An 18041-nucleotide genomic window follows, 5' to 3' on the forward strand; every position below is an offset into this window, starting at 1 on the left:
TCAAACAGCAATGCAACTTATATTCTAAATTTTATGGTAATCTATCTCACTAAATATTAAACTGCATAAACCATTCACAATTTCTTGACCATGTTCCTTTTTGTTTGCCAACACTGATGGTATTTCAACAGAGATTTTTTAGTAGTTTGTCTCAGGTGTATGATCAAAAACCAGATTCATTCTAATCACATCATTGTATCATGTATGGTTGTTGAAATTTACAATCCTTAGATACTTTTTGACTTCACATAATTTAAAACCATACAATCTTGTGGGCAAGAAATCCATTCTAGGCCAAGGATATGCTACTCAGTCTTGCTAACATTATATCTTCAGGTTATTTACGGCAGATTTGGAACAATGATTTAAAACCTTACAATGGATGAAACCTTGTGGGCTGAAGTTTGGAACTTTGCTAAAGATATCTGCATTTGTAATAGAACTAGAGAAACTCGGTTTAAGATACTACATCGCTTACACATTACCCCCCTGTTGAGATAGGATGAATTCAAGTTTGCCTAAAACTTGTTCAAAATGTGGAGGAAGAGAGCTATAGACACTGTGTATGGTTGTGCATTCATATTGAAGATTACTGGGGTGAAATTGTGGATAAACTACATTTGATTTTTAATGCCAACATAAATGTTGATCCCAAGTTTTTGCTCCTGGGTTTACCTAGTCCTCAGGTTAAGGGCTTTCATCGAAGAAGGTTATTTGGTGTCCTCACATTTGCTGCTCGCAAAAATATTTTAATCAGATGGATTCATGATACACCTTAAACAGTCCTAGGGTGGCACAAACTAATCTTTGATCTCATACCAACGGATTATCTCACACACAGGTTCAAGTGCAAAGTTGAGGACGTTTTTGAAATCTGGGCAACCCTCTTTAGATATACTGGTAAAAGTCTGGCTAAGTAGGTGTTGCAGGGAATGGCAGATTTCAGCCCTGAAAACTGCCAAAGTGATATATTTGGGTCTTAGGACATAATCAGTCAGAAATGAAATAGTATTCATTTTAATTTTAACCCTTGTTTTTTTACTTTAAGTGCTACATTGCTGTCAATTGTCTTTGTTATGTACTGAGTGTTTTTTTAATTTATATATAAGAATGAAACCCAAGACAGTCTTAATGGCATAACAATTATATGTGACATTCATGACATGTTTAAGATTTAGATAAGAACTTAAGTTTGTGTGGCCAAAGTGTGTTTTTGTATTTTTCTGTTTTTGCTTTGTACATATGTACTGTTTAAAATGTTTGAAGGTGTTAAAAAATACAATAAAAATATGTGTACAAAAAAAATGTACAATCTTGATCATCAAACAGCACCAACTCCTTTAAAAAAACACATAAAAGATGCTGTGGTATTCTAAAAATATTGGTATTGTTTTAAGCAGTATCAGTCTATATCAAAGATCATTTTCACCCAAAGTATAATTTTATCAGTTCAAGTCTATTTGCTTCTGTTTTTATCAGCAGAACCATGTAGTGTATTGGCTCACAAGTACTACTGCACACAAGTAACCTGGACTCCATATTAGGTCTGAACGATTTGAGAAAATAATCGAATTAGTTCCTCATCCTATGTATTTTCCAAAAAACACAAGTAATATATCATTCTATATTACAACCAGCACAATAATAGATTAAATAAGGGCTGAAACATTTTTGAAAAAATATCTTACTGCGATGATTTTGACTCGTATTTAAAATCAAATATGAGTAATTTCATTCTCATATTTAATAAGAAAATGTACAAAAATGACAAAAGTAGGGTTTTTGTAGACTATTCTAAAGAATAGCACTTGGATGGCTGCATATGTAATGCACAGCAATAAAGTTTTAAAGTGGTATTTTGACATAAATTTCGGGTTAAAGAAATATTGCACCTTCTGCGATTTGACCATTACAGGAGTCCATATTGTGATTTAATCTATATTTCAATTAATTGCCCATCTCTACTCCAAAATGTGCTTGATGTCATCCTGCAGAGCCACAAATGGACTACTGAATCTGCAGCTACTTAGCAGCTACTTCAGCTAAGGCTCCTGTGTTGACACGGTGTAAGCAGCTCAGGTAGGTGACTCACTGTCAGAGAGAAATTGAATTACAGTGTGTGGAAACATTTGGACAGGCATCTAAATATTATCAGAACATGTTCTTTTCACCTGATTGAAATGTTTTATTGCAAAATCATATTCTCAGTCACTTGCAAATTGCAGTGATTAAGAAAATGACATTTCCTGGCTGTGTGTGTGTATGCTGAAGGAGAGGGCATGACGGTGTCTTTATGGTCCTCACAACATCCTGCTTATATCCTGGAAGACCTCATTACAGTCGTGTTTGAAACAGTTAAAAAAACATGCATGACGCACACAGGACAAACATAAACACAGACATTTGCCATTCACAGCATCTATGAATGTAAACAAATGTTCCACCCCTTTATTCTGTGCAGCTGCAATCATTAAACGGAGCTCTAACCACCAATTGGCCAACAGTTGAGCAAACTTCACACTGGAGTCACCGCTCTGTTTTTCCCTCTTTAATCAGTGTCCATCACTGAGACAAACAGCTCTAATCGGAAACCACTCTTAGAAATAACAAATGACACTGTCAGCCACAGACTGAGGTCAGAAACGTCATACAAACACTCCACTACCTTTCACCTTTTTAGGCTAAGTCTTTTGTGTCTTAATCCTAGTTGGATCATTAACTCAGTTTACTGTATTTTATATTTATGCCTGCTTTTGTATAGGCTGTAAATTGTTACATGGATAAACTCCTTTCAGGTGAGCGCTTACTGACAACAATGAGCGTGGTTCTGGGAAAAGCCACCGGCCACCAAACTGTTACCAGAAGTAGAGAAAGGGGGAGGAGCTGAGGGAAAAGCTCTTAAAGCAGTGCCTCTCTCTGTCCCTTTTTATCCCCACCCTGTTTCCTCCTGTGACCGGCTGTCCATTTCTCCAGAGCTGTGGTTATTGCATCATCGAACAAAGCAAGACACAGTCTTGCATGGTCTTTACTCTGTGTGTTTGTGTGTATGCGGACAGTTTACACATGCATATAGTGGATGGAGTGAGTATTTATGAGTGAGAGCTACGGGGGGCTAAATCCGGTAAATGGTGTCACCAGGCTAATTGAGGGCTAATTAAAGCCTGCTGTTCTGGTCCCATAAACCTGTCCACTACCTTCTTATTTCAGACTGACTGCTCTGATACACACATAAATGTAAGTGTTTGACACACACCACAGAAACCTGAGCTGTGCCAGGCTCCTATATTGCAGGATATTTTTTTTTTACATAATTCAATATCTATTAACTTTTATCATAGCAGAGAAATATAAATACAAACATAACAAAATCCATATATACTAACAAAGCAGGCAGGAAACACATACAAACAGATGTTGATTAGGGTAAAAAGACTGGATATAATAATGCATCATAAATGCATGCCTTGTACAATTGTGCTTATACAATCCATCATCACTCTAAGGAGATCAGGAGGTTTTCTTCCAGAATATGATAGTAGAAATTGTCACATTGCTTCTTAGAAAAGTCATTTTTCCACATGCAACTACTGCCATCATTTCTTCTTTCCACATTTTCATTGTCAGAATTTTTGGCTACTTCCAGTATAGTAGGATAAACCAGGCACACATTATCTAACCAGTTGTTTTAACTCTAAAATAATATTTGCTTAAATTAGGTACAACTATTTTATCCTACAGGAAACATAGCTGTGGTAATCTGGACAGATGCAATTCTAGCCAATCCTACGTTAAGTTCTAAAACATTATTCCATAATGGGAAGACAATTCTGCATTACGATAAAGCATGGAAGTAACTTTTACTCTTCCAATAGTTTCTTTGATGACATCAAGCAGCAGTGGAGAACTTCCTATGGAAGGCAAGAACTCATTTCTATATATACATAGAGAAAAGCAACCAAAAAGGCTCAAAGTGCGGCTACCTTTGTATCACAACAGTAGTCAAATATTCATGCAAAAAAAAAAGGTTTAAAAAACCCACGGGGAAACAGCAGCAGGTAGGAATTTAAAAAAGCCTCTGTCTAGAGCCTAGACGTGCCGTGTCACATGACAGTCTTGCTCATTGTGATAGAAAAACCGTCTCTTTTAAGAGATGTGGATCATTTGGGATAGCTCAGTGGAGCTGGTTGTTGGCTCCCAAATAGCTCTTCATTTGATAAAATATGGCTTTTTAAATGTGGATTAAATAACCACAAATAATGGTGGAACGACAACTGGCTAGCTTAAACGAAAGCTAGCTACAGTGGTTCACATAAAAGAGCTAACTGATAGCACAGGCTTGTTTGTGAACAGCACATATTTACTCGGACACTCACCCCACGAGGTAATTTGGTTGATATTCTATCACCGTTTCAATTAAAAGCACGTTTATAACAATACGAACAATCCTGTATACGTTACGGAGGTGTAGCTATCCTCTTTGCTCAGTAAAAGACTCCTCAAGACTCTCGTCTCCCTTCATCTGGTTAAATGACACGAGGAGGTCTGCAGGACTGAGTAAATCGTGATACTGATTGCCTCAATGCAAGGTAAACTGGTTAAACTGTGGAAATTCTTTTTTTTTTTTTAATTAAATGTGGAGATCATACTTAATGTATGTAGAATTTTTTGTGATAATTGCAGCACACAGCTCCATTTACAGCTTTAAAGTACTAACTTTCCTCCCTTCTCATTCATCCTGGCCTTTAACAGACATGTCATGTCATCAGAATCACAAGACTGTAAATAATCTATACAAACAGTGTTTGTTTAATCCTATTCTGTTTAATCTTGTAGGGGTATACAGGGTAGGGGTATATCTTTTAGGGGGTAAGGGTGTAAGGGGTAGGGTGTATCTGTTAAGTTTGATAAATTTCACATTGTTTGAGGGAATTCTCCCCCATGTTTCCTCATCCACTGAATATCCAAGATGTCAACTGCAGATCACTGTAAGGTTTTCACTTTTATTATCATTTAACCGTGGAAATATTTCATACAGCTTTGATGCTTTTATAAGGGTTACCAACATTGAAAGTATTGTTTGGTTCATTTTCTTGAGAGAACTGCAAAGTTTCCCATACTGTCACACTCTCTTGAGGTTAATTTTATACATGCAAATGCAAGTAAGAAACTACTTGGATTTGCGTAGCCATTTGCAGATGTACGGAACAGGATAACGGCCACTGAGAACAAAATTGAGATTGACCTTTTTTTCCTAATTCTGAAATTAAAGTCAGAATTCTGGGAAAAAAGTCAGCATTCTGAGATTAAAGTCAGCGTTCTGAGGTAAAAGTCTTCTGACTATAATCTCCGAATTCTGACCTTTTGTTTCTCAGAATTCTGACTTTTTTCTCATGAGTAAAAAAAAAAAAAAAAAAAAAAAAATTGTAAAGTAAGTAGAAAAGAAAAAGAAAAAGTCATGCAACTGAGCTGAATTGAATCTGATACATTTTATTTGCATTTGCTGCAAAATTCGTAGAATTTTGCAAATTGTTTCGTACAGCAACTAGAAAAAACGTAATGCAGCTCTCTTACAACCTTAATGTGCAAAAATTTTGCATGAAAGTAACAGAGTCAGTGTGCAAAGGTAACACACAATAATAGAGAGGCGATCGTGTCTGACCTTGGCAAAGCGACAGAGGCGTAGTGCATCCTCCCAGCGTGCAGAGCTGCTGTATTCATGTAGGAGAGCTGGATATGGGGGAACACTGTTGTACACCAGTGAACCGTCTCCTTGGCGTAGTGTCACTTTGGTACCGACATAGCTCAGAATGTGGGGAGCACGGCTGAACTCACTTTGAGGGAGACAAACAAACACCAGAGTGAGCGTAAGTACAAAAAAAACACACAGCGGTGTTGTTGCACAAAAAAGCCAGCAAGGAACACTCAAAGCTCATTTTGAAATATCAGTGGTGTATTAAAGCTTATGGAAGAAAAGAGGCAACTGTTCAATGTAATGCAATATGTTATGACTAAGTAAAATTAATGTTAACATATGCAGGATGATGAATGGTCCTAATTAAAAATAGAACGTATTGACCATGAAGTTGTTGACAGCTTACCTATTTCTGTGCCAGAATTTCTAGTTGAAAGAGTTATTTGTGGTAGCCCTCCATGTATGCAGTTTGCTGAATTGATGATAACACAGAGACCATTCTGCTTGTACTAGCTTCAACTGTACTTCATCCAACCTGTTTTTTTGTCCCAAATACACTCAGAACCTTGGCACATGTGCAAACAGGAAGGCTTCTGTGTTTTTATCCATTCACTCTAACCACCTGGTGTCTGTTGTTTCTCATTTGCACTCTGCATAAAATATCAAACTTTAAATGACATAATCTGGCTACCAGAGCACTAAAAATAGAAACAGCAAAACAACAGTCAATCTTGATCCTATTAAGAGCAAATGTGAGACGTCTGAAAAATGTGATTCAGCATGAACTGTGGAAAGGAGAGGTGCAAAATATTAAGACAAAAAACTGTATAAAGGGAAAAACACATAAAACTGCATAACCTTGTTTGATTAGTGTAGCTGACACATGATTCTACCTTAGTGCCTCCTATACTGACTTTTGGACAAGAAGCACTGTACAGTCTGACCATTGCTGGCAAAAAAGTGCCCTAAGTGCAATGTAGTGCTTTATGGAGATGGAAAGAAGCTACTTCTGTGAGTATTCTTAGCTCTTATGTACATCTTTTCCTCTTCTTTGTCTTCTGTGGTTGTGAATGCTCATATGAAACTCATTAAGGGCTTTTTTACTGTATTTTGAACTCTTTGCTGCATGATGATTGCATTTTTGCCAGCTTCATATTTCAAAAGAATCCCCCAGGTGAACAGTAGTGTCTGTTAATGCTAATATGTTAAGATGTAAGTGAGAATAAAGGACTGTTAATGTCTACCTGCCATCCTTCATGTGGAGTGTTTTTGGCAGCAGTTCCTTATCAGTGAAAACAACACTTGGGTAGTACCACACTGCTAACTGGTTATCCTGGACTCCACATAGAATGTTAGCAGCATCATTCCATGCCATGCTGTGAACCATGCTCCCTACAGGACAGAGCACACAAATTGAAAGATTAGGTTCATCCAGTGCAGGTTTTGTTTTTGTACCGATAACAAAAGTCATTACACATCTTGAGAAGTGAGCTCCCTACTGTCTGCCTCACCAATTTTGCAGATTTTGGGTTGTCGCCCAAGATGACGCACAGAGGTCATGTAAAGGTCCCGGTTCTTGTCTACCAGTGCAATTTTCCTTTCATTGGACGGGCCGCACTGGTCCAGCGCTACCTCCACCACCTCCAGCTGCACATAAAAAATGACATGCACAAAAGCACAGAAGGTAAGATGTAATAGAAGAGTGATGGATGGAGGGATGACAAAAGCTCAAGGAAAGAAAGGAAAAGTGGGAGAGTGGTTTATACCATGACCCAACAGCCTTTCTGCCAAGTGTGTGTGTGAATATGAAAGAGAGGGAGGGAGATAGAGAGACACTGAGGGGGTATATGTGTCTGAACCTGTGTATGTGAGTGAAAGAGAGTGTGTTTTTGACCAGAGCCAGCTGGCTTGGGTGCAGCGTCTTGGAGCTGTAGAGTGCTGGCAGAGAAAGCTATGCTGACAAACAGTGAGTACTGCTACCTTCATTTCATTTCTTTTCTTTCTCTTCTAATTCTTTCCTTCTTTTTTGTCTGCCCCCCCTCTTACTTTGACTCACAATTCCCTTCCCCCTTGTCTGTCTTTACTGCTTCTCTTTCACTTGAGAATATTAGTTAATTTATATTAATAGCTAATTTATAGAAGTTAAGTTTTTTTTCTGAATTAGAGACTTACTTTGAAAAGACTGGTCTCCCAAACAGATTTAATTTTTTTTTCAAAAACTATTTCTACTAATCTATTATGTCAAAAATAGCCACTGTAACAACTAAAGCACAAAGATTAGTAAGTATTCTAACCTGTCAGGAAAATTTAAGTAATAAGGTTTTGAAGAAACCTTCCAGTGCATGATGTGTTTATTTGGCTTGAGAACAGGGCCTTAAACCTGAAAATCTAACCTACCAACCTAGGCCCCTATGGTGCAGTCCACTGCTGCCTCCAATAAATCTGCCAATGAGAGGGATATCTAACCTGAAAACCCCCTCGTCTTCCAAAAATATAATACATTTAGACAATTTTAAGCGAAAAATCTACAGTAGGATACACCTAGCAGACAATTAGCTCACTGTTTTGCAGTGCCTTTGCTATCCTGGTGGTTAGTATCAAGAATACGGTGTACGAAGGGCGTGGATAGTCGTTAGAATGGAAAAAAGTCAGGCTGTAAAAGGGAAAAAAGTGGCTACATTTTTTGGTTCAAAAGTTATTTAACCTCATTATGAAAAAAAGTTGACATTTCAATTTAACCAGTACCCCACAAGATTTACATGCTAAATAGTTTATCACTGTGTCCCATCATTATACATTTTTGACAAAATAAAGGGAGAAAAGCTGTTAAAGAAGCACTGCTAGCCTCTTCACTCTTGGCTAATTCACTCTTATTCATTCTTACTGCCAGTTGCTTCACTACAAACAGCATGCAGGGATACCAAGCCACAGTAAGTGGGCCATGGATATGATGTGTTGTATGCATGGGAGGCGAGCATGTGAGCTGTGAGGTTGCTTTAATGTTAATGCATAGATTTACTCAAGTACAGTCACTTTGTATACAGATTCCTCATTAATGCCAAATGTATACAGGGCTAAACATGTCAACACACTATCACAGTCACTGTCATTATTACAAGAATAACATGACTGGCTGATTCCACTGCTGTGTAGTTCTAGTCTAGTCAGCACTGCTTTGAAACATCAGTTGATGTTTGTCAGATGATCATGCTGCTATACTGTAATATTTTCTTCCACCACTGTCAGCCTGTATGTGATACCAAAAACTCTTTGATATTTGCTAAGTTGCAGGTCCAAGCAGCTCTATAGAATGCAGGATATTCCCACGCTCAGTGTACAACATGGATCAATACAAGGGCGAAGAATAACCCACCTTATGAGACAAGGGCTTCCCGTCCCCGAGGGCTTTCCCAGTCAGAGCGTCAAAAAGGAGAATGACTAGTGAAAAGAAAAGAGAACTTAGTGTGAGCATAGTCCTCATCATTTATATTATTCTAGCCATGGCAGTGGTCCACTCACCTTTTTCATCACTCTTGTCACGGATGGCAATGGTGTCGTTACTAAGTGAGACACTCTGGGCATTCAGGATGTCTGCTCTCATACCTGGGAACTTTGGGGAAGATATCAGCCTACCCTCATAGGAGAACGTATACAACCCTGCTCCATCCACAAGCAGAAAATGCCTGGGAGGAAAAAACAAGAAGACAGAGAAGATGAGAAGAGGGTAGGAGAATGATTTTACAGAAGGAACAGTGGGGTAAGAGTTGAAGCAAGGAGAAAAATGAGACAGATGTTTGAAAGTGAAAAGAATGAAGAGTTGATTAAAGTTAATCAACAGACACAAGCAGGTAATTCAAACATGTAATGCACATTAACACGGCATCAACTTACTCAGCAAGACTCATCAAACTCAGCTGTGATTTCAGAACAGCCAGTAATCGCTTTAGCTCTATGCTAAGTGTCAGAGACACTGCACTGGAGTATTGCACAAGAGCTACTCCATATTAATCTAATTTCCCCTTGTGGTTTCACTCTCAGCCTTATTGTATGACAGGGCTGAAGCATTAGAGAAGCTGATGGACGATCCAGCAGCCCATTCCCTCTCTCTCTTTTTTGTTGCCGTGCTTCTGGAATAGTGACTCACTTCTCTGCTTGCAGGATGAGGCTAACTGTTCCCTCCTTCAAGTCAAAGATGAGGGGTGTATTCCAGTTTCTTGAGCTGGCAAAGATGAATAAGAAAAAGCACATATTAGGTTTTGTTAGAACACTGATATCTACACATTTGGCAAAAGTAAAGAGGTGATAAGATCTCAGAGCAAAGATTAAGAGCAGAAATACAAGAATACATGCAAAACATACACAGTTGAAAATAAACCCATTTTCCCTTCACTAGAGCTCCTAAGATTGTTTAAAATAAATATCTATAAATGGCAAACCTTACAGCCCTGTAAAGCACAGTTTCTTATTAATCTCAACTACATTCAGAGATAATCCTCCAGGTCTGGTTAACATGCATGAAAGATGAGCATGAGTGTGTTAGAACAATTTTAGGTCAAATGAGAAAACAAGGGAAGTAGCAGTGGGGTTCTTACTTGTAGACGTAGCACTGGAGAGATGTGGCCACCACCAGGTGACCGTAAGCCAAAGAGGCTTTGATGACTCGATCTCTGAACTCCAATATGTCCACTGCATCATTCATCACATTTCTCACCTGAGGGAAAAAGGAAAGAAGAGGGAAAGCACAAGCGGAGGGAAAAGAATTATCAAGTTTTCAGAAGTTACAGAACACGCATGAGCTGTTCACTAACAATGAAAGATGTATTTGATCATCCAGAACAACAAAGGGGACAACTTCTGCTTCAATAGCACAGGGGTGAACAGTCACTTACACAGTGGCTTCAATTAATTTATCACACGCACAGGAGACAGTCTAAGGTACGTCCATGAGTATGTTGGCTAACTGTGTTCACAGAAAGCTGTCCTTACTGTTTTGAGTGCATACATGCAGTGGTGGCTACCTGCATGGATAAATACTTCCCTCTAGCCTTCCCTTTGAATGAATGAAAAGGCTTTTTCCAGCATCAGGTGAAAGGTGGGGTTATTTTTACAGCTTTACAAATCTTCCTCCCCAGCTCCCTCCAGCAAGCCAAATTTACATGCAACACAACCAGGAATAAAAAACATTTGACCGCAAGGTGGTAAATTTAGCTGGCTGATTCACAAACCACTGGCAGATGTGCACTTTTAAAAAGGACTGTGAGGAGGAGAGGGGGAGGAGGGAGACAGAAAAGCGCCTGCAAAGCTGAAAATAAGTGCCTGATGACCTGACTTTGCTTACTTTACACAAACTGCACTTGGTAAAGACATCTTGGGCACTTGGGTGCACATGTGTTAGCCAGCATGTATGTGCGTGACCTTGTTCCTGTAAGCATGCATGTGTATCAACATCTTAAAGTATATGAGTGTGTATGCGTGCGTGTATGCATGTGTATGTACATATGGGCGTGTTAACCGCGTGTAAACGCTGCCTTGTGGTTAGCATGAGTTTAAACAGGAGAGAGAGGCTTCAAGACAAGCTTGTCATTGTCATTGCATGGCTGTGTGCTGGCACAGAGGGAGGGTCCTACTTTAATATATGACCACAACTAGTCAAAGCCTAAGAAGCCTTTCCCTCATAGACACTCTCTTCTTTACAATCTGCCAATGGTACCCAATGTTTTTATATTCTTTATTCCCCTATAATAAAATAACTGAGGTTGGCGTCTTTAGTGTTTGCTTCTTCAGTGTTACTGCCAGGCTGATATAGATTACCTATGTAATCAACACTTAAAAAATACAAAACCAAGACTTCTGAGCAGGAGGTGAGCCAGAAGAGTTAGAAATCAGGGGCTTTACGGAAACTTAGAGGGGCCCAGAGACATGCTTCCCCAGAACTTTTCTGCTCATCAGGTACCATTTTCAAGCACATTTAAATATAAATTACAGTGAAAATGCTTACAAATCTATATATAATTTAGGCAGAAAAAAATGCAGTCACCCCTACAAAGCATCCTTTACAGCCAACATCCTTTTCAAAAAAATCTTATCCTTCTTAAAGCATCCTTATCATTCAAAAACCAAGATAAAACATCAAGGAGAGATAATTTTCACTTCTGAAACCTGAAAAAGAGAGAGGAAAAGGCAGGAACATGGGTAGTGTATGAATTTAGCATAAAAGTTAACAATTGGCATGATTTGTTTAAAGAAAAAAAAAGAGCATAAAAAGAATAATGTGAGCTCTTACATCCTTAGAAAATATCATAATCAAGAATTTCGATAGCAACAGTTTGTTCTCATCAATATGCAGGTGGCTTATGTCTGGTCCAGATGAAACCTCAATACCCCAACTTGAGGCACAGAAGTTCGACTTAGAAGAGAACACTGGGAACAACGGTTGGAACAAGATCTGTGAGAAGGCTCACACAAATACTACCAACACTAATTTAAGGCTTCTCTGGTGTAAGTGGCTAAAACAAACTTGTATAACCCCTGCTAAATTACATAAAAATAATACTATACCCAGCACAAATTTTAATTATAAAGACGTTCAACACTTATGCATTGCATTTGAGAATGTGTTGAAATCCAGATATTTGGGGGCAAGTGCTGAATAAAATAAAGATCAATTTATCCAAACATATTACATTAGACTCTAAAATGATTTTGCTCTACATATATACAATCTAAAATCTAAAAATTAAGAACCAAAGAGTATAAATTAATGAACTTTTTCATACTTTAGGCAAGTTTGTGGGAATTATAAAAACTAGACTTTATAAAAAATGATGATAAAAAGAGAGCAAAGATTTAAGTGATCAACTCCAGAAAAAGAGGCAGGGCTTTGATCTATACATTTTTGCTTATGCACTGCATACGTGCACATGTGTTTGTCCCGTATGGTTGTTAAAAATGAATATATTTTCTATATTCTTTCAAATGTTGTAAGAGAGTTTCTAATAGTCAGTTTGTAAGAGTGGGGGGGGTGGTGAATGTGTTTTTGTTACTGTGTTTATTAATGTAAAAAACAATAATATAGTGTCTAGAATGTTATTGTGGATTGTATTATCAACAAGAAACAAATAAATTGATTAAAAAAGTGGGGTTACAAATATTTATTTATAAAACAGCAGAAAATGTTAACATTTAATACACTGTTAAAAAATATTCTTTATATTGCAGTGCATGTATAGGCTTTGGAAAAAAAAAATTAGATTTTTTTCAGTTAGGCTAGAAGAATAAAATATTTATGTTGTGATTACAAGGATCCATTTAATTTTGCTTGATTGAAAGAATGAAGCAACTAAGGACAGCACTTTGAATTTTTTTGTACTTCTGCACTGACAATAAAGGTATTCTGTTCTGTTGAATTCTATTCAATTCTATTTTACAATCAATTTCTTTCTAAAGTGTATGTTAACCTCCAGTTCAGAGCTAACTCCACCCACTTCAGGATTTGCTTGCCCTTCTTGCTCTCCGACATGAGGGTGACGTGGCACTGGAGCACCTACCAGCGGTCGTCAGGAAGGAACCGGCCGGCAGAGAGCATCAGAGAAAGGGGGGCAGGAGAGGAGGCGTTAGACAACGACTTCGGCGGAGAGGCAGCAGACCTCCTCTGCCATCCATAATCCTAAGCAACATTAGATCTCTGCGCAGCAAGCTGGACAAGCTTCGTATCTGCAGGTTTTGCCATGAATACAGAGATGCCAGTGTCAGTGTCGGTAGTGTGCATGGGGGGCAGTCGCCCTCCTGGGAGCCAAAATGTGCATTAAAGTGCCCTCTTGGGAGCCAAAATGCATGTTAAAGTGCCCTCTTGGGAGCCAAAACACATGCTAAAGTGCCCTTGAGAGCCAAAACGTGTGCTAAAGTGCCCTGTTTGGAAACAAAACACATGCTAAAGTGCCCTCTTTGGAGCAAAAACACACGCTAAAGTGCCCTCTTGGGAGCCAAAATGCATGCTAAAGTGCCCTCCAGGTTGGCAAAATACTAAACTGTGGGAAGGACAGAGGAGGAGGCATATGCATGTACGTGAGTAATAACTGGTGTAAACAATACACTGTTAGAGACACTACCCAGACTTGGAACTGTTATGCATCTCATTGAGACCCTTTTACCTCCCAAGAGAGTTTGGAAACATAATTATCTGTGCTGTGTATATCCCTCCGAGTGGGAATGCAACCAAAGCTGCAAACCGCCTGGCTGAATGCACACACACGCAGCTCCAGTGTACACCTGGTGCCCCCGTCTTCATCCTTGGAGACTTTAACCACTGCAGACTTGAAGTAGCACTTCCTGGCTTTCAACAATGTGTCAAATGTGGAACTAGGAACAGTAAAATTCTGGACAAATGCGATGGTAGTATCAAAGGAGCTTACAAGGCAAAGCCTCTCTCCCCTCTCTAACTCAGATCATTCCAGCGTTCATCTCATGCCCACATATAAAACTGCCTTGAAGTCAAGCAAGCCCCAGCAAAAAACAGTGTTACAGTGGTCTGAAGACAGCGTGGAAACACTAAGGGGTTGTTTTCTCACCACTGATTGGAGCATCTTCCACAGTTTTGAGCTTGATGAGGCCACTGAGACAATCTCTGACTATATGAACTTCTGTGTAGATACTTTGGTCCCAAAAAAACAAATCACCCACTTCCAAAATAATAAGCCACACATAACAAAGGAGGTTAAAGACTGCATCAATAGGAAGAAGCTGGCTTTCAGGAACAATGACCGCGGAGGTGTCTCTTCAGCACAAAAGAGCTCAATCTTGTCCTGAGGAGTGCAAGAGAGAAACACAGAGCTTCAATTGAGCAGAGCTTTAGCTCTATGGAAAATCAAAGGTTCTGGGATGGTCTGAAAAACATAACAAACATGACCAACAGCAGGAAAAATATTGTCTGTTTAGATGAACAGGATAAAGCAGACAGACTGAATTAATTTTTCTCTAGGTTTGAAACTACAAATTGCTCTAATGATGTAGCTGGTGTCTTGGACTTTATTAATGCTACAGATAGCTCTCAGGACCTGAAGAATGAACCACAACAGGTGTAGTTCTTTTTCAGCAAAGTACGTAACAAAAAATCTACAGGACCAGATAATTTACCTGCTTTCCTGCTGAAAAGATGCTCATCTGAACTTTATTCTGCATGGTGTCCTATTTTTCAGCAGTCTTTAGACAGTCATACTGTCCCAGCTCTCTGGAAAAAATCAGTTATTCCCAAATGCATAATGTATTATTCCCAAAACATCTTGTCCATCCGCTGACATGGATTTCAGACCTGTGGTATTAACATCAGTGATAATGAAATGTTTTGAAAAAATCATCGTTAACATGCTCAAATCAGAAGTAGCTCCCCTTTTGGACCCACTGCAATTTGCATACAGACAGGGGCGTAGCACCAAGGATGCCATTATTAGTGTAACACACCTCATCAGTAAGCATCTTGAAGCCCCTTCATCATATGCACGTGTTTTATTTGCAGATTTTAGTTCAGCTTTCAACACGGTCCAGCCTTGTTTATTGGTGAATAAGCTTGCTGAACTACAAGTTATCCCCTCTATCATCAAGTGGTTCTACTCCTTCCTAACAAATAGAGCACAGCAGGTGAAGGTGAATGGTTCTCTTTCAGAGGTCAAACTCTGCAGTACTGGGGTACCTCAAGGCTGCGTAAGCTCACCCATCCTTTCCACTCTGTACACCAATGAATGTAAAAGTAAAAATCAGAGCAACTACATCATCAAATTCTCTGACGACAAAGCTATACTAAGTTCGTTACATGCTGATGTCTGTCCCTCAGTGTACTATCAGAAGATTGCCACATTCAAAGAATGGTGTGACAGCCACAACCTCATCCTGAATGTAAATAAAGCCAACGAAATTATTTTTGACCCCCAGGAGGTGAGATCACATGACCTGGTTACCACTGACAATAGTGTGATTGAGCAGATAAGCTCCTATAAATACCTGGGTGTGCAGTTTGACAACCTCCTTAAATGGACTGCCCAGGTAGAATATCTTTGTGCGAGGCTGGCCCAGAGACTTCACTTTCTGTGCAGATTGAGACTGTTTGGGGTCAGCTCCAAGATAATGCTTACATTTTACAACGCAGTAATTGAAAGTTTAATAAGATATGGCATGGCAGCTTGGTTTGGCAACCTCTCTGTACAGCTCAGGTCCAAAATAAATAACCTGATGAAAACATCTATGAAAGTGATTGGGAGGAAAGAACAGCCATCTTTGAACTCTATAGAAAAACTGTAGTACACCAGGCTCAGAAGATCCTGGATGACCCCTCTCACATTTTCTTTCAGGAGTATGAACTACTCCCCTTGGGTAGACGCTATAGAGCCTTTAAATATAAAAGCAATCGTTTCAAACTTTCTTTCATTCCTACCTCAGTCACACTGCTCAACAAAAAACAGGCTGCGGTCCTTAATGTTCCCTAGTCTGTGTATTTATAAGTGCTATACCTTCCTGGCACCTGCTTGCATGTGAGCACTCTGTGTGGTAGGTTGTCTAGCTGGTAATAGGGGTGTAAATCACCAGTTTCATCACAATACGATACGATATTGATTCTCAGAACAAAGACTCGATGTTTGCCGATATCACAAAGTCTGCTATGATTTGATTTCGATTCAATTTAGAGGCCTGCGATCATTATCAGACAATATTGTGAACCCATTTACCACAATCTGTTATTTTTCACATAAAGGAAATAAACGCAATATTGATACGTTTTGAGAATTTTATTTCCAAATGTTTAAGGCATTTACATGAAAAACATTCTTCAAAAAAGTGAACAAATGCTTGTGTTTCACTTTAAAGTGCTGCAGTTTTCAGTTTTGCATGCACAGTATTTATTCAGCATTGTGACTCGTGGCAGGGCGGAAACTGTCATAACCAAGCGTGCGGGGGGACTTTCAAAATTAAAGCATAAGGTAAAAATGGTAAAAAAACATTACACCCCTAGCTGGTAATGTGTAATGTCATTCTTTGCATGTATATTCAGTGCTTTTCTTGCAGTCTGGAAGCTGGCATTGTCAGTATTTATTGAATGAACTGTTATGATGTTGGATGCTGTCAGGCACCTTAGGCAGTATTACAGACTCTGTATTTGAAGTTGGAATTGTCAGTATTTCTTGAATGAACTGTTATGATGTTGGATGCTCTCAGTCACTCTGCATTTTTTTTAATCTTGATGTTTGTATGTCAGTGTATGTTTGAGCTGTGCATGTTGCACTAATGCCCAAGGCAAATTTCTCCTCGGGGACAATAAAGTATATCTCATCTTATCTTAGATATTTACTTTGGGGATTTTTTTTACCTGTATTTTAGAGGGGAGGATAGTGTATAGAGTCAGAAATAGGGATCAGAGAGTGGGGTTGAGACATGGGGGAAGGGGCCACAAGACAGACTGTCCACTTCCATGGGGCACAGTCTAACCTAGACCATGTGCGCTCTATAGCTCAAGCTCTATAGTTTTCGATTTGCTGTTTTGTTAGGCACTCTACTTTATTTGGCCTCAAACACTGTATTACTTCTTATAACTGATTTATGTCAAATTTATGCGGATCTGTAAACTGTGTGCATGGATTTCAATCAATGTGCACTGTAAACTTCAAATCTGTGGGAAAAGTTAATATAAGCATGCCTACAGTTTTCACCATTGTGCTAGCTAATATCTCTGTCACTATCAAGTTAAACCCAGTTACTTGAGAAATATGCCTGCTACCTGGAGATTTATCTGATTGGCTTGTGAAAATGTTGCAGCATTCTAACAGAGCACATAGCTCATGTACATAGAATGTGTTTTCTAAATCAATGCCTCTCAGTCATCCTTGGCAATGAGTTCACTGCACATTTTCATATGTCAGTGATGATGAAAGTGTGGTTGATCGTGCAGCTCTAGTACATGACTGCTGCAGGCCTTTCTAAATGAAAGTCAAGACTTATAAAGACCTCTGAAGACCCCAATTAAGAAAAACATAATACAGTTTTGAAGTATGTAGTTGTACTGCTTCTTTATTACCTTTATACTGAGTTTCACAGCTTTTTTGCAGATCTTGCGAGTGACCTGATAATCATTGTATACCCTTGCCTTCCATGACCTTGCACTTCCCAATCTTCTCCTTTTCTCATAGGCACTTTATGAACACAACACGAGCCAGAAAAAGCCATAAACTGTCACATGAACAAACCTAAGTGAACCAGCCATTAATCTTACGCTTGTTATCTGTTCCCTAAGTGCGAACTGGTCTCTTTAAATCTTTCAAAGTAGACTGAAAGAGTTGGAAGAGGTTGTAGGTTCTTTGTCAAAGGA

General features: G+C 38.9%; 1 protein-coding gene across 2 annotated transcripts in view; it reads right to left on the minus strand.

Annotated features, from left to right (window-relative positions):
* Positions 1-18041, minus strand: part of ift80 (intraflagellar transport 80 homolog (Chlamydomonas)) — a 56813-nt gene that overhangs the window by 3938 nt on the left and 34834 nt on the right. For both annotated transcript variants that reach the window (XM_041800734.1, XM_041800742.1), the window contains 7 exons: positions 10285-10403; positions 9837-9911; positions 9212-9375; positions 9066-9130; positions 7204-7339; positions 6937-7084; positions 5660-5831 (listed from right to left, as the gene is read on the minus strand). In XM_041800734.1, the coding sequence (XP_041656668.1) occupies positions 5660-5831; positions 6937-7084; positions 7204-7339; positions 9066-9130; positions 9212-9375; positions 9837-9911; positions 10285-10403 (879 nt within the window). The remainder of the gene's footprint in view (positions 1-5659; positions 5832-6936; positions 7085-7203; positions 7340-9065; positions 9131-9211; positions 9376-9836; positions 9912-10284; positions 10404-18041) is intronic.

The sequence above is a fragment of the Cheilinus undulatus genome, linkage group 2, assembly GCF_018320785.1.
Source record: "Cheilinus undulatus linkage group 2, ASM1832078v1, whole genome shotgun sequence".
Taxonomy (NCBI): Eukaryota; Metazoa; Chordata; class Actinopteri; order Labriformes; family Labridae; genus Cheilinus; species Cheilinus undulatus.